The 22,425-nt window shown below is 37.2% G+C and overlaps 1 protein-coding gene and 1 long non-coding RNA gene across 4 annotated transcripts in view; one reads left to right on the top strand and one right to left on the bottom strand.

Annotated features, from left to right (window-relative positions):
* The window catches only part of LOC117207384 (tensin-1-like), a 197,541-nt gene that overhangs the window by 128,788 nt on the left and 46,328 nt on the right, over nt 1–22,425 (top strand). Inside the window, exon 1 of one of the 3 annotated variants that reach the window (XM_033447558.1) lies at nt 19,700–20,977. The exons of the other annotated variants lie outside the window; for them this stretch is intronic. Coding sequence (XP_033303449.1) covers nt 20,753–20,977 — 225 coding nt within the window. The 5' untranslated portion in view covers nt 19,700–20,752. Of the gene's footprint in view, nt 1–19,699; nt 20,978–22,425 lie in introns of those variants that run through there. 3 annotated transcript variants of the gene reach the window in all.
* Nucleotides 16,245–19,726, bottom strand: LOC117207391. Its single transcript, XR_004487506.1, has 2 exons — nt 19,590–19,726; nt 16,245–18,773 (listed from the first exon to the last, which is right to left on the bottom strand). It is a non-coding gene; the product is annotated as an uncharacterized LOC117207391 (long non-coding RNA).

The following is a 22,425-nucleotide window of genomic DNA, read 5'->3' as shown; positions in this document are numbered from 1 at the left end:
TAGGAACGAACAGAACGTTTGTAGAAAAAAAATCAATTAACTAAAAGTTCATCGACGACAATAAGACGTATCCAATCGTTCGATCGCAAGCAGTGGGCAGCTCCTGAATCCCTGTTATCGACTACGATGCCGGAAGTGTATCGAATACTGCCAGAGGACTTTGTATCCAACGCGCGTATCTCGGAGTATTTTGGGTAATTGAGCGACTAATAGATCGACGAAAGTGCCCGCTCACTAGGGATCTGGTCCGAGGTATTGTACGTGACCGATCCTCTCCGCTTCTGGCGAACAACCGCCGCAGGTTTCAGGTGGAAACTAGAACTTCTGTCGTCGTTTAAAGCTGAAGCGCCGTTTATCTCATTCTCCGCCCCTTCAAACTTCTCTTTTCCGTGTAAAACATTGAATCTAGCTTTATTTCAACTTGCAAGTAGTAAATAGAGTAAAGAAACGACACTCAAGGAATATATTTTTTCCTCTTCTGCGGATGCATAGTTTCTCCTTGAAAAACATGATCTTTCTGAATAAGGTGATACAACATCGATGAATATCAAATCAAGACAACAGATATTTAATAAACTCGTCCGGTTGCAGTGTCACAGAGGTACGTTCGATCAAGCAAATTTGCAACAAATTTTAATCACGATTAGTATTATTGTTGAAGTAGCATTCGAATGACAGCAAAAATGATTTATAATGTACGTTCGATATACATACGTACAATGATTATCAGTTTGAGTAGTTACATTGTACAATCGTAGTACACACATACAAATGAAAGTAATATTCACGAAGGAACAAGGTACTACGGTTTAAAATAATAGAACGTAACATTTTAAATCATTTGGATATCTGTTCGAAAGATTTTGAGGAAAGAAAGAAGAGCCTTTAAAAATAGCAACACAGTCTCAACTATTTTATAGTTTACAACTTAACCTTTACCTTCGTCTCCGGAAGAGTTTCAACTTCCTTCCTCGTACCTACCTGGCGTCTTGCTCGCCTTCTTAAAATTCAAATTAATGCGGCCGCCCGCTTTTTAAAATTCCCCGCGATGCATGTGAAATATTACTTAAAATATCTCAACGCTTCGAGTCATTTTTAACACGGTAATAATAAATGATTAATCTTAATTTTCAATTATACGTGGAAAAAAGCGTTCACTGTATTAGCATAAGATTACGCTCGGCGAATGGCCGATTTTTCGAAAACTTTTGGCCACAAGGAAATATCTTTGGCCACATGGAAACGTACCGGTACACAAACTCGTTCGCCATTATTTACCAAAGAGGAAGAGGAAACAGCGAATCATTATTCAGAGCATCGCTGTTTAATTACACACGGTGGTTGATTTCATCTTCTGACGATCTCCTGGCAAAAAAAAAAAGAAAAAATATTCGTGTACACAGGATGGAAGGGTCAACGGCAATTCAACAGTGCACAATACGTGTAAAGCCAGCTACGAAATTTCGCATAATATAGGCCCTAGCTAGCAGGTATCAGGAACGCGCGATGAATTATGTATACTAACTTGAATAATATAATTCAAATAACCGGCTATCGGTATATTGAAATTAGTAGCTACAGGTATTCCTCAATCGGTATTAACCAATGATTATTAATACCGATTAAATTTTGTTTTTGCTTGTACTTCAAATTATTACTTTATAATGACCTGCTTTGAAGGCGTGCATTAAAAGAAATATTTTAATTGAAGTACATTGTAATAGAGATTTAATACATGTTGCATACCGTTCCAATATTTGAATAATATTCATGTGAGTGTAGTATTATATAATTAATTTATTTTATATAATAATGTTAGTTTGCTATTTCAATATACTATATAGTTTGTCTAGAAAATTAGGCGAATTCACGTAGGTATATTTGATAAATTTTCAAACGCGATTTTCTCTGACACGAAACCTTCAATGACTTCGTTTGTACTACGAATTTATATTTATGGTGTCTATTAATGCAAATTATTTCTATAGATTTTCATTTTTATTTCTATTTTTATGGAATAATGTTTCAAATGCTAATATATTCATTAGAAGTGGGAGAAAAAGATTTTACTCTCTTTAATGAGCTAAGAATTCATCGGTTACATTTAATATATCGTACAATATGTATATCTACAAATGTATGAACGTAACTCACTACCGAAGTTCCTTTTCTGATATAAACAATGCGATCTCGTCAAATGCCACGAAATTTGACGATACCGCAGAGATTCATCGCTGCAATTAATGACAGCTCAATATTGAGATTCCACGAAACCACAGAATGCTTATCATCAGCAATGTCCCAGCAGCCTCAGGATCGTGGATCCCCTAATTTCAATTTTGTGGAGTTCAGCTATAGCGAGAGCAGAACTTTGCAGTATTTAGGACGGAATTTTGGGAATTTAAGTATCTTTTACTGTTAATATTTACGATCAATAATCTGTGATAAAAATTCTATACCATCTGTAGAAATAATCGACATTTCTGTACGATATATTTATCTTGTTCGTCCTGTACAAAAAATATATCATTATATGTATAATGTTTATAATATTATATATTTTTGTTTAATTAATTGCGCCATTTGATGAATTAAAACATAGGAAGATACAAAAATTTGATGTACAGTAAAAATAAGTGCCAATATCAGGTGTACGTGTGCAATGCCTATGTAATACAAGAATAAAATTATTGAAATAAAAATAAGTGATAATAGTTGCATTAGTAGCAACTTATTTATCGTAATTAGGCTGTCAAAAATAGAAAAATACAAACATTAAAGAAGAGATATATTTATTACTAAATTATTATATGCTGAAGAAAGAATAAGTAACTCTATTTGTATGGAAAGTAACAAAAAAGTAGAATGAAAATGAAACGGCGAAAGCACCATTAATTTTGTCATTATTTCAAACGGACGAAGTATAAAAATATAAAAGGAACATAACAGTTTCAAATCGAAATTGAACTTAACGAAAACATAATTCAAAATCATGTGTCTCGTGCAGTAATTTTCTCCTCATTGCTTCGAGAGACGCGTCAAGCCATAGAATTAATTGGGGATAAAATTGAGCAATTTACATGTTGTGCAGCTGCTAAACGTTCAGAAAGCATACTTTCGTTGGCTTGCAAAGTGAACCGCGAGCATACGTATGCATACTACATAGATACATATGTATATGCGCCCATTGACTTCTCATGTGTATCAATTATTCAGTTGAGTGTCTCCTTGAATAATTCATCGACGTTTTAGTTATAAGTTCAGCTGAAGTGGTGTTTGCAACCCGTTTACCTTCGTATATAGTATACAGTCACATTTCGAACCCTATGTCACGTTCCAGGAAAAAGAAATTCCTGTTCACCTGCTCTTTCATTATTGTCGATACACGTATCTATATGTCGAGCATGTGTGTTTGTGTATTGGCCGATAGGAATTCTGCGTAAACGACATCAGCAGAATAAATTTACTGTGTACATTACATAGAAACCTTGACCATTGATATCCAATTATCGCATTTCTTTAAAAAATGTATATATTTACCAAGATATCAACAAACATACGATATAGTGTTCTTTGTTGTTGATTTACTTTGATTTTAGTAAAATTTTATATTTATAATATATAATATATATATTTATATTTATAATATAATACATCAGATAGTATTATTTATTTGTATGGTTAATTCATTTCATTCTCATTTGAAAAATATTTCCTTATATTTTATTTATATTTATATTTCCTTATATGTAATTTCGTATGAATTTTATAAAACATTATTCAACAAAATTTGTATTTTCTAAATTTTTGTAAAGAACTATCATTTCAGATTGTATTCTATAAACGCTACTACTTACTTTTATCATTTTCATATCTATGTAAAGTGTAACACGTCCAAAAATTATGTTATTCTTGTTTGTTTTATCTTATGAAAGTGATTTTATCATCTCGTCCTACTACTTCCTTATCACGTTTGCAATTAAGTGTGCTTACCTCGTATCATTTCGTGTAGTATTTACCATCATTATTTCGCTATATGTAGTAGAATCTGTGCAAGTTGCAAACATTCTCTGCTAGATATTGAAAGAAATCTCACTATATTTATACAAACCTACGTGTTTCTACATATTAAGATGAACCGTATCGTACAATATAATTTTAGAGGAAAACCAAACTCGAAGTTCTATCGCAGGAAATGCATATTCTTTTCTATAATTCTTTCTAATACAATGGCTACAAAAATTTGCACAGACTTGCACTTATTATAACATTTACATATCAAATTTTATATCATTTAGCAGTAGTTTCATATTGCTACAAACAATTTGATGTGATTGAAAAGAAAATATAGAACCCGACGAAAAGATAACTTGATTTTCTCAAAAAACGAAGCCTCCACCGCATTTTTGTTACGTTTGATTTTCGTCATACTTCAGTGGAAAACAAGAGTATATGCAAATACTAGACCGCGGATATTTATGCAAATTCATATTTCTATAAACACGACTAAAAAGGTGGAGCCCATGCGGAAAACTATTTCACGCAATAAATACCCTAACAAGTACTGTATTCTAAATATTTCATCCTTTTTTCCATATTACATGCAATCTGTACATTTTCGCACCTTTGGTCATAACGCATAAAAACCCGCATCCTGGGCAATACTTTTCATGACCACCGTATATTTACGAAACAAGTAAAACGATTACTACGTTATTCAATAAATGCGTTGAACGAGTGTCGATACACGTGAAGCACCAAAGACGAAACTGCATCTCCTCGAGACCATTAACGCGCAAGTATCAGATACGAGTACGTCCTTGTACGTATGCATGCGTATATACGTATACATCTACACACGTACGCGATATCTGACGCGACTCTCTACATTTAAAGCGAATGTCGCCGAGCTTCCGTTTCCGCGATCCTTCGATGTACCAAGCGAAAGCGTCTTCTTGTTATCTGGAAGATTCCGCTGTCTGCCTAAGGCCTCGATATTCGTTGGTAACAAAGAAGACCGGGATGGATTCTTTTTCTTCGGGGTTAGTAAGAGTGGCAGCTTGGTTGAACGAAGAACTCGGAAGACTCGGGGATAGGGGATGGTTATAGTAGACTTTGCACTTGGAACTTTACGGTTGGTCTGTGCCAGGCGTTTAGTCAATCCTAATGGCACTCTTCGGATTAAAGTTGAAACACCTTCCGGTGAATTAAGAAGAACGTGGTCGTTCGTGAGACTCGCGAGTGGCAAACGATAGCGCGTATAAGAGCAACGCCTCTTCTCGCGGGTTTCTGGGAAACGACAGACGTCGGCGACGAATTAATCGAAAGATCTTAGCACCGGATTCGAGGGTGTCTCGTCGCTTGGCACGAGCTCGCCAATTTGCGCTCTCGCTTCAACCGCTTTTCAACGATCCTTCCCAAACGATAACGTTCCGCTGCATAGATTACTGGCTAGATACTGTTATTGTTAACGATACCCGATACCATTTTCGCCTCTATTAGCTACTACATCGCTGGTTAATAGAGAATGCTCATGGAATACGTTCGCCGGTGTAATTGGAATGCATCGCGAGTGCTTTCCTATTGTGTGGATTATTGGAATCGCTGAAGGGAGAAAGAAAATCGACAAAGGAGAAGATAGCAGGTTCGATTGTTAAAATGGTTTACTGAAATTACCTGGCTACTTGCTAACATGAACACACGTGAGTTACAGCTAGAGAGATACTTCGCTTCAGACACGTACATTTTTTAATCGATTCTTTGCTATGGTTTAAGTTCAATGTTAATCTTTTAACGGTGTTGGAAAATTTAATTACGTCTTAAATATCATCGTACATGTCGTACGTATCGTTAGCTTTAATATCATACATCTTTTGCATGTAGGAAATCTTGAGGATAAAGGTGCATTCTAAATTCGTTGTTATTTTATCGCGCTATGAAAGAGGGTTGATATTTCGAACGTGTTTTGAATCGCGTATGTAGCGCAATATTTAAAAGTGAATCGTTTCATAATGTATAAGCTACAAGTGCGTTGCTTATCACACGCGAGAAAACAAACTTGAATATTTTTTTTATTCGTTTCGGCACGTAACGCTGCGTGATATTCAGTGATATTTTAATTCCTTTACAAGAACGCCAACAGGGTAAAGCTGCCTTCCAGGAAAATACATAACATGTCACCGTCTTAACAAGTTCAGGGAATAAAGCCCAGTCGTTGCGTGTGGTCAGGATCGAGCATCGTATTTTACTTTTTGCGATTAAAAATTATTATGATTAACATAGAGGTACAAGAGCAACTTGAGATTTCGTTCTTAACATGCTTCCCACAGCGTGATTTGCGAGGCTGTTATGATAAGAAGAAAAAAATATGAGTTCCTGTCAGAAATACCTAACTGTACATTGAAAAAGCTGTACGCGCGTTTTGTGCACCGGTGAATTTGTTTTGACGTGTTTTTGCTTCAATCGAGAAATTTCCTTATTAACTTATCATACGTTCAATATTTCCTTTTGGAAGGAAATGTGAACGAGATCCTTTTGCCGAAAAATATTTTCAAACGCACGCGCGTATATTTCTATCTTAATCAGCCCGTTAGTGCGAAGAATTTACGTTTGCTGATCGTATTTACTGGAATTCTTTACGAGTGGAATATATAAATAACAAAGATCTATATTAAAATTCCTGCAGAAATTATTTAAACAACAAATTCCATACTGTAAACCTATAGACGGCTGTGATTGGAAGAAAATCTCTGTTCCATAAGAATTGTATTTAATTAATTGCATTTGAAAATAATGTACCAATATTCATACAGGTACACGACGACTAAACGATTATTTAAAATAGTATTAAAAATGTAAAGTGTATAAATTGTACGTAATGAATGATTATTTAAAATAAACCATACATAAATCGTATATAATATTATAGGTACCACCTTAAGAGAAATGTAATGTCTAACATAATTAATTACTGATTTTTTAAAGATCCGTAGATATATTAAGAATCCTTCAAGATTCGAATAAAAAAGTCTTTCGTCTATTCTCTGTAGCCTATCGCATGCTTCATGAAACACCATCAAAAACGCAATAAGTAAGTTGGCCTGCTTAATACGAACTAATAATTACTTTTCTCGTTGCCTTCTGTAAAATTTCGATCGTTCCATTCAAGGCTAACTCTCGCAAGTATCGTCGGCGTTCAGCTGAAACATAGAATTAAATTTTTCCGCGAACTTGAAAACGAGTTTCGGATCTCATTTCCGAAGCGAATTCCACGTTCGATGAACACTTTGCGCGTTCACTTCATCCGTGGCACAATGCGTCCTGGCTGATCTAAGGATGTTATTCGACCTCCGGATACGACCAGAACAATCAGTTTCACCAACCGTCTTCCTCCTTCCTCGTCCGATCCTCCGCTGCCATTGCTGCTGCTGCTTCTGCTCCATGTCGCTGTTCCTCTAACGAAAGAGAAAAAAACGAAATAAGGCAGCGCGTGCAAAGAGAGACGATCAAGATGGCGAAGAAGGAAGAACGTAACGATGGAATTCAAGGTATTTTCTTGTCATTCCGAAACGACCACGCGGCCCATTGAACTCTTTATTTACTCGGCAGCTTTCGAGAGAGGAAGTCTCTCGAGCGAGACGTGAAGTGGACCGTCTTCGGTACTGATCGCTCGGAACCACTCTGACAACTCTTATCGCGGACACACTGACGACCACACTCTCGCTCGTAGCTCCACGATCGTTCCGGAATTCTCTCCAAACATCAGCTGAATGTTGCCACCGGGCTGTCTTAATTAACCTTTTATAGCTGTTAATAAATTACCTTACCTATTCGTTTAATCTTTCCACCTTTTTTTTTTTTTTTTTCAAATCATCGAGGAATTCGAATGACGCGCGTAGCGTCATCCACATCTACAAGACATTAAAGAAAATTTAGTAATCGTTATGTCCAAGATACGTCCGGGACGCTGTTCGTATTCGTTGCTACGATTAAATGTTGTGTTATTTATTAGGAAGTATTGGTGAACAGTGCAGGTTCGTAGCGGATGCTTCAAGTTACGCGATGCGCAACGATATGCGTAAATGAATATTGAAACAGGAAACGTCGATAGCGTTCGTTCGCTGTAAATTTCAAGATATTTCCCCTACATAATTTTACGGAAGCTTTTAATATATTTCATTGTATATTTTTCTACCGCGTCTGCGGATACAATAAATTTGTTATAAGTCGCACGTTAATAGGTTTTCAGACAGGAATGTATTTTTCTAAATTTTCGGCATTTGTAAAGTGAGATATTCCCGCTACCCTCAAAACTTCCAAGTACGTGTTTCCAGCGTATATTCTCTATTTATTATTTCCTTTGTTATTATTTATCGTTATAAGTAACTACTTCGTGAAATTGTTTAAATTACTACTTTGGTGATTTTAAATGAATTACAGCAAGGAACAAGAATAATTAATTTTCTTATGTATTTTCAATTTATATATGTATGTCGTTTTCAAACTACAACCCGAACAGAACTACAACAACTTTCTTATAAAAATAGTTGGCCTTTCTGTCGAAAATTTAATTCATCGAATAATCGTACATAAAATATAACGGGACGTATGGAGAATTATAGCCGGAGTGTACTGCGATTTTTAAAAATCTTTCTTCATAATATACTGATACGTTTCGCATCCGATATTACATTATATCCAAGTGGGTATTTCTTTTTATAACGACGAGCATAAGAATAATTTGCATGTATGATACATGACCTATAATCTCTTGCATAGGCATCATTCGTATGATCTCCTTGACGGGGGAAAAAATACCCACTCTCCGGAATGGTTTAACATTATATAATTTTAAATTGTTGAAAATAGATATGAAAAAACTTATTTGCAGCCTACAACCGTATAACCATAAAGCATAACTTTGTTTTATACATGCTCATTTTAAAATTGAACGTTACGTTGCCACGTCGAGACGAAACGCTTGCTAAATCTTCATTAAATGCTGAATCAGTGTCCCTGCCGTCGCTTCATCTTTCTTTAATCTTTTATGAAGAGACTGAAATAGCTGAGGTTTTTATTTCGTTTTCGTGTACGGTAGCTGATACGATTTCTCATGCGTTCACTCGGAGCACGTCCTGTGCTAACAGTCGTCTCGGTGGATTGTTTCTTCATTTTTCACCACGAAGCAAGGAATGTTCGATGTACAGGGCAACTGGTAAAAATAATTCCGGGCCTGTCAGTCAGGCAGTTTTAAACTGCAGGCTATAATTACATTCGTTACGAGGGCAAAGCCTGAGAGGAAAATGGAATTGTATTTTTAAAAGCCGGATAAACACGTAAAAAATAATAAAAATATTTAATTATTAAATGATAAGATGTAAAACGATTTTCGAAGATATAAGATATGCCACAGCTACAAATATTTAATGTACAAAACCATTTCTCCTTGGGAATGGCAATACGAGTATTTTATTTCGAATTATAAAAATTACACGTTCTTTTTATTTTTCATTCGCAACTTTCTGAGACTCTGCCTCGTATATTGCTTCTGTACACATTTGTATGTTTTCTGAGAACTTTTTCTATTGTCTACGAAATATTTCTCTATTGCAGGCGCTAATAATCCGACGGCTCGGTTTCTTCCAACGAGAAATAGTTAATAATAAGAATCGACAGAAATATTCATTAGCAAAGCGTAAAGAATTAAAAGGAAGAGGATTGAATGCGGAGAAATTCAGATTAATGAAAAGCGGGATGAATGTAGGATAGCGTTCTATCGCTGTGAAAGAATCTACAACTAGATTGAAAACACAGAGTATTGAGTGATCCTAGAACTACCATTTTATGGAAATATTATTTTAAACTGCGCGAGGATTATGAATAACGAATGCTCTGAATTCGAGGAACTTCATTATCCTTCTGGCTGAAAAAAGCAGATTTGTTAGAAAATTGAAAAAAAGGAACAACAGAATACAAGGGTTCGTCGTCTAGAATTAAACTCTTTTTGATCATGCTCCCGTATTATCCACAATTACGTAAAATGTCTTCCAGGTCTTCCTCGGTCCAGTGTTTTGTCGTTTCTTATTTTCTACGTAATTACTTGAGATCTCGTTTCAAGTACGAGTGCGTTGCCAACTCCGTTACCCCTCTATCGCTCCCTTTTCGAACAACGATGTCATTATTCTTCATCGCGCCCAGTTTCTTCCGGTAAATGATCCTTTATAACGAAGAAGAGTTCTAACCTTGTTGCGTTCCAAGCAGAGAAAGGAACAAAAAAACAAAAGAAAAAAAAAATGCAAGGAAACTTTCTTCCACGTATTGAAAGTCTTCCGCATTGCACGATAAAAGGTAATATTGTGGTTTTTGTGGTTTAGCCCGATGTCAAAAGCGCGACTGCTGATAACGGTGTAATCTCAACTAAGCTCTCATAACGATCGCTTGGCAATGGCCGTGATGTCCAATGCCAGCTTCGTGCACCTGCAGTAATGGCAGTTACTTTTCATAGGCAGTTGCATCCGCGGCGAATAGTCGCGTGCGAAAGTTGAATAAAAAACCACCTGTTCCATTCCATCGGTCGCTTACTATCATTTCCTTTCCGAGATATTACCACAACGTCTAAGGTTGCGAACAATATTTACCGGAGATGTAAATCATCGTGGAATACTTGTGAAGTTTAAGTTCACGTTTTCTGGAAACCACAAAAGAAGAAGGAAATCATCGTTAACGGAGAATATTACAGCTTTGTCACAAAATTATTTCTTATTACTGTTCGTATTTATTATTATTTCCGTTGTACATGGTGATTTTTATGTAAAATATTGAACAACGTGAAATATTATATCGCATTTATCTTACGTAATATTGCATAATACATAATCTTATATGATCTTACATAAAGATATGTATTCTTGTAAAGAAACAAGGAATAAATTTATTCAGAAAATTTATTGCCTAAAAAAGATGCGAAAGAATATATTTTTCCATTATCTAATATACTCCTGTTTTTATAAAACTAGCATACATAGGATGAAGAAATGTTATTTATAAAAAGAAGTTAAACTATGGCACAACAATGACAATACCCGCACTATCGTTCGACGATCAAAGTTTCCAATCTGTACTTCGGTATTCAACCACGTAAACTGAACTTCCTTTATCGTGAGCGTATTCTACATTCGTGGCAATAGAACCACGGTTCTATCGGTTGAAGGAAAAATTCTGTACCAGCGACGATAAGTTACGCATTCAAAGAAGGTACGACACATCGGTGGCAGTAGTATGTGGTAGTTATAGCAAGAACGCCATAAAATGTAACTGGTACCTGGTCGGCAGTGAGCATCGATAGAAAACCAGGTTAATCTCGATATTTTCACGAAAAAATAGATCTCATTACGCGAAACGTGCAAGAATTGTATGTATATCTTCACAAACTAAATTTATGTAAGTTTGATCGTGTTATTACAAAACTTCGGATATTCATAGAATTTCAGAGTTTTGAGAACATGACTGATGAAATGGAATATAAAAGTAGAGATGTGTTTCATCCAACAAATATTATAACGAATATTTTACTTTGAGCATTCTTTACATGTTTATATATCATATTTACTCGATACTGTGATTAAAAAATTCAATGGAACAATGTGATAAATTTTCTTGGTTTGTCCACGAAAATTCCGAAACTGACATTATTGAAAAATTTATCTATTTCTTATGTTTCATTAATAGTAATAGCAATTTTTGTCTTGAAACGTTTTTAAGATGGCATTAATATGCAATGACACAGTAAAGTATTCATCAATGTACGAACGTATGGAACTTTATAGTTTCCTTACTAAAAAATGAATTGCTTAATTGGTCTGATTTTCATAGAGTTTTGATAGAAGGCATATATTAAAAACAAATATTGCGGTAAAATATATTTATTCCTGTTGTCTATAATGTACTATTAAGAAACTTATTTTCAAGAAATTTCTCTTATCCATAATGTATAAGCATACATATTTCATCGTAAGAACCTGATACGCTTTTGATTTTAGTAAAAGATAAAAATAAAGGAAGAATCCGGTTCTGTCCAGGCTGATGGTTAGTCATATAAAGGAAAGTTACGCTTAAAATCGAAACTACGCAACATCCTTAATAAAGTATTGAAATTTCACTACATTTTGTAACTGTTTTATGTTTTATGCTCTATTCTATTGAAAATTACAGATTCAAACAATTTATATAAAAAATGCGAATGAAAATACGAAACTATCAAAACGCGTGCATATGATATATTTCACATATTGTTTAGCCATAAGTATATGCTACTGTAATCAGACAATTTGTATCATTTACCATTCACCATGTTAATATTATTATTAATCGTTGTAATCAAGTAATCAATACGTTTAACTTACGTGGACAAATTGTAATACTAAAAGTTAGAAAGCATAATGACGTAACTTGCGAGATAAGCTGAGAGTAATTGTGTAATAGACTACCGTACTGTACGCCAATAAATTGTTCGTTTCAAAAGGACACGGTATCTTAATTAACTGATGCATATATTCTGCAATGCTACTGGGGAAAAAGTTAAATGTTATTGGAAAGTAAGTATTTAAATATTATTCGATTCCTAAAGTAAATTATTTCCAAACTATAATATCTATTGTTGTAGAAAAGCACAAAATTGATTAAAAAGTTGAATGGTAGAAAACATACATTTGTAATACTTTTTATTTATTAATATAGTTATTTATTAAGAAAGAATCGTGCAACGTCGTTTTCTTAAATAAATTTCTTAGCAAACGTAAACCCTCTAATTAATTATGGATATTTTTAATTTCATGGGAACTTTCTCTATAAATTTCTCTGTTTGCTGCGGTAACTATATCCATGTATACTTGATGAAAGGAAACTTATGATACAGCATTTGGTTTTAAGATATCGTCTTGTGTGCAAGTGATATTTCAATGGCTGCGTTTAAGCGCGATCAATGCTACAACATTGGTAAGACTTGACTAATGAAGGTACATGTTCGTTTCGTAATCACGAACTACAGATATAAATGTTTGATGTTGATATGATCTGTCGGCTCGAAACTTTCCTTTCAACATATCTATATTTCATTTACCTATAGAAATCGAAATACAAATAAATGTAACGCGGTTTGTGAAATATTTCATAAATATTATTTTTCAAGTAAACTTACACTACACAGACTGTTACGAAATAACGACTGGATACCTTTAATTGGACAAAGAGAAACAACGATGGCACAAAGAAACGATTAAGCTCTCTTCAATTTCGGAACGATAGATGAAAGGTTTTAATTAAGGAGAGCAGTGTGGCAATTGTAGAGTTAAATCGAAGGTTTCAGTGGAGCATTTACTAGAATTTATGTCTGGAAAAACAAGAAAAAATGGATACAGCAGGTAGCTTCTTGGTGCGACGATATCAGCCAGCGGGTACGTACTCCAATACTGGCCACTGTTGCCTTGGAATGAGGTTGACCTTGGCATTCTCGTACAGATAATAGTGGTACCTAGTTGGTGGCTGCGTACGCTCCCCTCTTTTCGATGTCGTACCCTCATTTCACTTCTTGCTACCTCACCCCGTAGCTACATCAGCGCCTACCGAGAAATGGAATAAATCGAACGACCACGGACTCGCTTTGGCTTTCTATTCGTGACGATCATGACGAGTTTTCCTGGTGAGACCGTGGCTGCACGCGATCCACCTAGTACGCAACGCATTTGTTGAAAGAGACAGAAGATTTGATCGACGATGAACGATTCTCGCGAACGGTAAGAAGCTCCTACGGTCGACTGTCCTGTCACGAACAACGCTCCAACGAATGACTAACAGCCGACTTTAATTTTCTTATTCCGTCTGCGATATCAGCTTCTCGCCAACGCGACGCGGCTCTCGTGGAAAATATGAAGGATTGAGACGCGAAGTCGTTGAACGCGCCACTCTACGCTTGACCACCGAAGGAGCATAAATTTTACAACCAATAGTAATGCATTCGAAACGGTGCTCGTTCTACCAACTTTTAGTAAAGCTATTTGCGTACACCTCCGCCCATACGACGCAGACGAACAAGAGACAGTCTGACAAACCACTAGGAAACTTCGTTAAACTTCATTTGGAATCTTTGGCTAAACTAAAGGACGCATATAGTTATACTTAATAGTCTTTGTACTTAATAGTCTGCTACCTATGGGGAAGACTTTAGATCTCGAGATTCGAGTTGAGAGAGTCGAGGTTCGGCTGTGTGCTATTAGCTTTAAAAATAATTGGACGTCAAACAGGAATATCTCGGCCTAATCGCAAGCTCGGAGGTGGTTAAACATGCTGATACCGTTCAAACAGGCTCGCTAAACAGAGATTGAAGGGAGAGCTTGAAAGCACAGGTTGATAAGGCATCCCGGCTGTTGAGACCGTTAGAAGGAACAGACCAGAGCTCCGCGCCGCGACGCGGCTTGCAGGACGCGAGTCGCGTGGAGGCGTGCGACTATGTAAGGTATGCAGCCTCGGGTCTTTCTGTAGCTTTTTATTAGCTCTGCTTGGCCCTTTCCTCCGTCGATTACGACGAAGAAAACGAACACGCCGCCGATGCCCGTGACAAAAAGTAACATCCTTATCTTTTGTCGCGAATTCAACCTTCGACACCAGCTCGAAGATCTACCGAAATTGCGCGTGAGATTGTTTCGTCGATACAACATATATGTGATATATACGTGGGAAGCAAATTCTGCAAGATCTATGACCATGCATTGCCAAGCTCTTACGCAGCAACCGAGTTAAACGCACTGAGCTACACAAGATTTATATACACTGCATGTAACATTTGTATCGTGTTCGTTTAGACGACAGAATAAACAATTTGCGTTACGTATGAAAGGTTTGATCGTATTAAACATCGGGCACAAAATTGAATGGAAATTGAATGCAATTTATATGATATTAGCGAATTGTAAACTATAGACACATTTTACAACTTCACTCGAGACGCTTGATCTTTCGATACGTTATTCAAACAGTATATGTATATTTAAATAATTAAAATACATACAGCATGTTTTATACACATACGTACAACATTCTGAAATTGAACAAATATTTACATTTCGTTATAACGATTTGTCAATATACGTAAGTTGCACGCTTCGACAAGTTTCAGGATTTCACGAATCTCGTAACTTTTCGTACGTCTGTAGTACACATATATCGTTTTTACGAGAGTAAATTTTCCACTCACACCGTATGACGATGCTACAAATTTGTACAACGCATTGCCCATCGGTGTAACATTTCTAACCTGTTCGCTACGTGTCGAGAAGAGCGGCGGTAGACAGTAATTTTCGTTGGTCGTAATAAAATTCAGCGAGAAGACAGGAAATCGTTGACGATTTCTCGTTGGGAACTTCGTTGAATCTTAACGCGTGATCTGCATAAACGATCGCGCGGAATATTATCCTCGAACCTCCTTCCAGTCGACGGCCGAAGAAAGGGTATCGAGTGATTTATTCCGGCGTTAGGAGCGCGCCTTAAGGTTTCGTGAAATTCACGCCGAGCACGACGACCAAGTGGAATCTCTTGTACATTAAATTAGCCAGGGTTGACGATTAACTCAGGATCATTTACGAGCTCTGGCTACCGGCGAGCCGTACTACCTTTACTACCTCGTATCCGTCCACCCCGTTTTCCGCGGTAACTGCGGTAATTGAATTTGAGAGCAGCTCCCGTATTCCTAACTCGACTTTCTGTTTATACCGGAAAAAAAAAAGAACTTGATAGCTCGTCCAACGAAATTCCGGACCTCGCGAATCTTAAAAATATATGATTACACGACATTTTCCCTTGCGTCTCGATTATTTAATGTTCTGTAATTGAAAACTGTTTGCAATTCATATCGCGAAGGTTTACTTTGTTAACAGAATGTTACATCGTTTACAGGAGAATACCATCTACATTTTTATTATCTACTTTATTACTGACCAGGTGATCGACTTGCTTGCGTAAGTTCGTAGAAATTACACGTTACGACGTAATATTTGAATTTTCAATTATCCACCTTTACTTGTTATTACTTTGAATTTTGTACATTGATTACCACGAAACTGTTGTTAATTTTCATGGGCGGACGGTGTAACGTAGTTCTTAAACCAGTATCCTATGTAAATCGAGAAAGAATTATCCGACTTGCATATTGTAACTTGTAGAAGCACGTATTTAACGCTTTTTCTTCCCGAAAGCATCGATACTCGTAAATCCGCGATTACACGACATTTTCCCATTTATCTCGATAACCGAAAAGTTCTGTGTAATTTATAGGCTACTTTCTTATGTATGCGGCTTATCTCTTGTTACACGCATCTATCTTTTTATCTTCGTCGAAACTCCACACCTTGTGAATAATGGCGTTATTACGAAGACATCGGTAAAAGTGTTCCAATAAAACTTATCTCGGCACAATAAGTTATTTTCTACCTAATGTTAATGGTCCTATAATTTGTGTAAACTCTAAGAACATTTGTATATGTAGCCAGGATTTATAATCCTGTAGAGTTTGAAAATTTTCATGACATTTATTTTAGAAATACCAGCTAATCCAATAGATTGAAACTGTTTTTTTTTTCATAAATATAAATTTCAGTGTCTATCGATTATTTTTTGGATTTTTATCTCATTTACTTGATATAATATATGTACGTATGTTTACAGAAAGCTGTATACGATACGTTCTTGTCATTTTCGTAGCAACCATCCTTTTCCTTTTTTTACTTAATATTTAACGTCAATGAAACTACAAGATTATTAGGAAACAGCTTGCGACAGGTATTATTCTTCCCATCGTTCATTTATTTGTAATTTCTCTATCGCGGAAGAAACTACAATATTTAACGTTGATGAAATATTTAACTTTACCAGATAATATAGTTTGCGCGGATGAAATTTTACAATTTCCACACTGTAATAAAATTATCAGTTGTAACATCTTCTATATGAGTGTCTATGTCCAAGTAAATTTTTTAACAACTTTTTTCTTTAAAAAAATCACTATCTCAAGAATACACGACTACATTACGTTGTAACAAAAATTTGTTAAAACTAATGTAGTAAATTATAAGAATTATATATTATCCTTCACAATTTTTTAACATAAATACCATTGAAAAAATGAAATAGAGAAGTTCAATAAGTCTGCTCAAGATCTGAATGTATATCGTAAAATCGTTTACATTCTGCATGGAACCGAATGACAACAAATAGAATAATGTAATTTTATTATATTGATACATCGAAAATTAATAAGATTATTATTATACTATTGAATATATGATTTCTTTATAGCTCAGCGTTTTTCCTAAAATGTTTTGAAAATTTCCTAATGATTTCTTAAGTTTGTTTAAGTTTCTATGAGTGTCGGAATACATATAACCACATTCGATTATATCACATTTTGTACGTGTATATGTGTACATACATGACATTCAATGTTCATACGTATTGCCAAATTCGTGAACTTATACAAACTAATATTTTATCGTATTTAGCATTCTAAACATTTACAGGTTTTCTACTGATTTTCCCGTAGCAGAGACGTCGAACTATCTCAAAAACGCGCCACTGCATTACATTGCGTTTACGTGTGTGTATAAAATATAAATAGCTTTAGAAAGTTCAATCGCGGGAAAATACGTACGTTTACAGTGCACCTCCATAACGGTTGAAGTGCCCATTGAAGAGTGGGCGCATCAATAAAAGAAGCTCCCACATCTACTATACGTTTAATACATTCAATTTCTCGACTCATGACTGTATTCACAAAGTCAATTATAAAATAGCGCTAAACATGATATCGGCTACTTTCTCCGTGTACCTATGGAATCCGTCGATCTAACGGTACTCACGCTGCCTGCGACAATCGCGACAATTGACCCGCGTCAATTCTTCCGAATTGCCGCGGCTCGAGAGAGAGAATGCTCGGTTTAACGATGGCCGATTTCACGATCGGGAAGATCGGCTTGGACGGCACCTCCTTTCGGAACGAGGTTTGCGAACCAAAGAAAAAGACAAAAAATGCACGAAAAGATGGAACGCGCGGGACCTTACCCTTGTTTGCGAACCGCGCGTCGATCGATCCTCGATCGATGACGTCGCGGATGTCGTGCACGAAGTGGAAGGTATCAAGAGTAACGTCCGTGGTCCGACACGAGTCCACGATCGTGTGCCGGCAGGAGGTCAAAGAACGCGAATCGCAAACTCATGCGATCGGCGCGTTGCGGCCTCTCTCGAGAACGGCTCTGGCTGTGCGAAAGCAGGACAAGGAGAGCGGCCAGATGCAAAGGCTGACAAGGAAGAAGATAGCTGGTATTCGCCAGCTGCCGTTGAACGTGTTCAATGCCGCAGTTGGAGCAAGAAAGCGGTCGGAGAGAAGAGGTCGGTCGGTCGGTCGCTCTGCTGCTCGGTTCCGTGGTCTGGTGGGGGTAGAGCCGTGTGGGCCGCCTGGTGCTACTCCTGCTTCGTGTTCTTCTTTCGACTTCAGTCTCTCTCTATACGTACCGGGAGGTATTGCCATTGCTGGGCCGGCTAGCATGCTCTAGGCAGCTCGTCTCGCTCGAGAGGAGCACCACCTGGATTGGCTTCTGTCAGGTAGGACCGAAACTGCGACGTCCACCAGGGGAAGGGGACACGAAAATTCACCGGCATCTCTTCTCCAGCCATTCCAGTTGACAGTAGAGAGAAGGCACGCGAAGCCTTCTGCCGGCTCGTGAATCGCTCTAGAAAACAGACGTTTTCTAGATTAACCGAATCAACGTGCTCCATTCAAGCTGCTCTCTCTTTTTCTATTTCTCTCTCTCTCTGTCTGTGTTTATCTCTCTCTGTCTGTGTTTATCTCTCTCTTTCTCTCTCTCTTTTCCCGTACCAATCGTTACTTATCATGTACCCGATTTTCCCTTAAAAACTAGTATTGTTCGGTTCTTGGTGTTTAGGAGTTTCAGTGAAATCGTCGTGCCGTAACGAGTATACCTCGCTTCCGAAGGTTGTGCCAGAGAACGGAATGTCGTCACGTTAAAGATCGTCCTTCTACTCGTAAATCTAACTCCGTTCGTATTGCCACGTTCGTATAACGGAGTCGTATCCGGCAGTGCTTGCTCAGTGCAAAGAGAGAAATCGTGTAAAACTGGTAGGGAACTCGAGCTTGCTAGTTGTCTCTACGTTTGGATCAATCGATTCAGGGATGAAGCGAAACGACACGCGGGTATCCCGCGAATATTACTATATGCAACAGTGCAACAGGTAGCATTATCAACGGTAAAGTTCGAGCAACGTAATCGGACCAATTGGAAAATTTAGGTCAGGGCGATATCTCTAGTCGATTGATTGGCTTTCGTGTCCGTTAGCCGTAAGGATAAAACAGAAGAGAAAAATAGAAGAGTGAAAAGAGCACGAGAAAAAGACGCAAAGTTAACGTGCTAGTGGTAGATGCAAGTATGGTTGACAGTCGACGAGGACGAAGCGAAAGGCAGTTTCGAACTCGTTAACCGGTTTCCACGGATCGGCATGCAGAACGACACTCAGTGAAGACTACATACGCCACGAAGTGGAGCCCTGGATGTTCCGTGCGTGTCCCACGCGTAAAGCGATCGGACCGGTCTACCGGATCAGAGACGGATGATCACCTGCCAACGATAGTATACCTTACAGCGGTACAAGGTGGTACTGGATAATTTTCGAAGACCGTACCAGAGAAGCATGGATACCGCGAAACGCTTTTATTGTACCGATGAATCGGTGTAATATTTATAGTCGTAGTCGTCGATCTACAGAAACGTTTCGCTCCGCTTACGGACACGTAGAGGCGATGTTTATGCGACGACTTTAAAATAGAAGAGCAACATACCACGGACGAGATTATTGTTTCAGCGAGTCGAAAACGAGCAACGAGAAGCTATGAAGACATCGACACCGGAAAGAAACACACGTGTCAATCATTGAAACGTGCCTTCCTCGTAGTTCTGTGAAGTATTTTTATTTGTGCGTGATCCAGATTCCTCAGACGATTTTCCTGCATGCATAAAGTGATCGAGACGCATCAGTTGGTTTTCTCAAGTGCTCGGAAGAACGTCGTATTCAGGCAACACCATGGTACCATTATCTTTGCGCGGTTTATCATAGGCTGAGACGGAGTGAATTCCTCGAAAAGTGTGCCTGTTCGCTGATAAGTGAATGAAGGTTTCACTGGGTAGTGCTGAATGCTGTACAGCCGGTATGCCGGTAGTATGCGAATTAGAAAGTGTGCTAGGTGGTGCCGTGGACAAGTGAGTGCCAGTTAAATCGACAGCTTGTTCCGAAGAAAATTCGCGTCTCGAATTGATGTTTGGTCCGATCGACGTTTGTTCAAAGAGTGACCTTCGATCGGTAAGCCACAGATGAAGTATGAAACATCAAGTCGTTCGACCGTTTATACTTTCTAATAACGTTCCACCGGTGATATTACTCGTCGAACGAAATGGTAAATTTATTATGAGAACGGTGTGTCATGACGGAGAACCCACGTGTGATTTGCGCGTAATTACTCGGTCGTGTGATGTGTTCGGTTCGTACGGTGAACGGAAAGACGAATATATATTTATCGAGTGATTAGACAAGTGTGTTGATTTTATTAACCGAAAAAATTGCCAAAATTTGGCAAAGACCGCAAACCGTGCGCTTCGAATCGTGTTGGAGGACGAAGAAGTGCAACGGTCGCCGTGGCATGAGGAGGTTCACACGCAGGCGCAAAATCCTGGCCGCATTCTCTGCGATTATGGGACGCCTTGGTAAAGGCTCGCAGAGCACAACGAGGCCCATCTTCAGGGTACAGTATCGCAAACTAGTAGACGAGTACTCGCAGCAACAGGAACAGCTGAAGTTTATGCCAGCATTACCTGACTACATGTCGTACTGCTGTTGCCGATGTGGTCATACTCAAAAACTAAAAGTAAGTTCTTTTACGTGCATATTCACCTATCATATTTACGTATGCACTAGGATCTGAAATTATCTGAAATCGATCTTCATGATCTTCCATTGATATTTCGTATCATATAGAAAAAAAATAGTCGCTGAATAGAAGCAAATTAATCCTTTTTGTACGAATTGGTTTTATGCTACGCATTCACCTCGACGAAGCATTTGAACCGACAAATTATGCGTCCGTGACCTAAATGCGTTTTCGATCTCTTTAGAAAGATCGTAGGTAGGTAATGCAAAAGTTACCAAAGCGTAACACGAATGACGCAAGTATTAATTACGATATAAATTTATTAAATTACCAAAAATATTCAGTTTTTCAGTTACAAAGAAATTTCAATTGTGACACACATTTTTGTTCGAATAAAATGACTGTTGACTTTGTTAAACGTACATAAATCGCAAAATTGTTTCTGATATAATATATGCGTACATACAATGACTCAAGAAAATATTTAACTTAACTTACAACAGAAAAGTTTCTTACAAATACGTATATTGTCCGATTTTTATGAATATATTGTGAAACTTTTTGAAGTTTCATTAACATTGTAATGGAACACGACTGCCTTGATTATTTTGGTAAAATTTGATACCAATCTGAAAATGTGTATAGTATTTACAAGTTATTTGTTGCAAATGTGCAATTAGACGTATAGCGTAGGCTAAAGATAGTCCCACTACAAACATTATGGTTTATTAACGTAATCAATACTCTGATGATCTCTGCAAAATGTATGCTTGCGATAAATATCTTATGATTTCCACGCACATTTTCAAATTCGCTTCAAATTTGACCAATATCTAAAGAAATTTTAAAAAGCTTAAAAATAAAAAAGAAAATACAAATTCTCTGAAATATTCAGAATATTTTCCTAAACCACTGTGTTCATAGTCCGAAAGAATGGACCTTTCTTATCATATAGGTCATACAAATTCGATAATTGTATCACAAATATGTACTTTTAAAATTACACGATTCAAACAAGCTCTTCCAGAAGAGCGAAAAACTACTTGGTAACGCACGAAACGCGTTCTACGCTAAACACTTAATGTTGTCTAAAAGAACAGTCTCTAGAGAACGCTAATCAAATATTATTTTTCTGATTTACTATTCTTCCTCTTAAACTCTCTCTTCCACGATTTTGACATTCTTCTGAGACAAAACGAAATTATCTCCAGCCGTGACACTGCGATATATATAGAGTCAGTCTATTATTTGCTGCAATTTAAACGCAATTAACGTGACAGTAAGGTGAACGGAATAAGATCATCTGCGTGACATTCGATCTCAGTGAGACATTCGATAGTATCGTTTCCAACTATTCTTCGTAAGGAGCGGAAAGAGCAGGTAGGACCTGCACGCAAGTCAACTTTCACGCGAGTCAACGAAGATTGCGTCATTAAAATGATCCC

Source organism: Bombus bifarius, unplaced genomic scaffold, assembly GCF_011952205.1.
Source record: "Bombus bifarius isolate JDL3187 unplaced genomic scaffold, Bbif_JDL3187 scf7180000008028, whole genome shotgun sequence".
In the NCBI taxonomy this organism is placed as follows: Eukaryota; Metazoa; Arthropoda; class Insecta; order Hymenoptera; family Apidae; genus Bombus; species Bombus bifarius.
The sequence above is the reverse complement of the archived record's forward strand: the minus strand, read 5'-3'. Positions and strand labels throughout refer to the sequence as shown.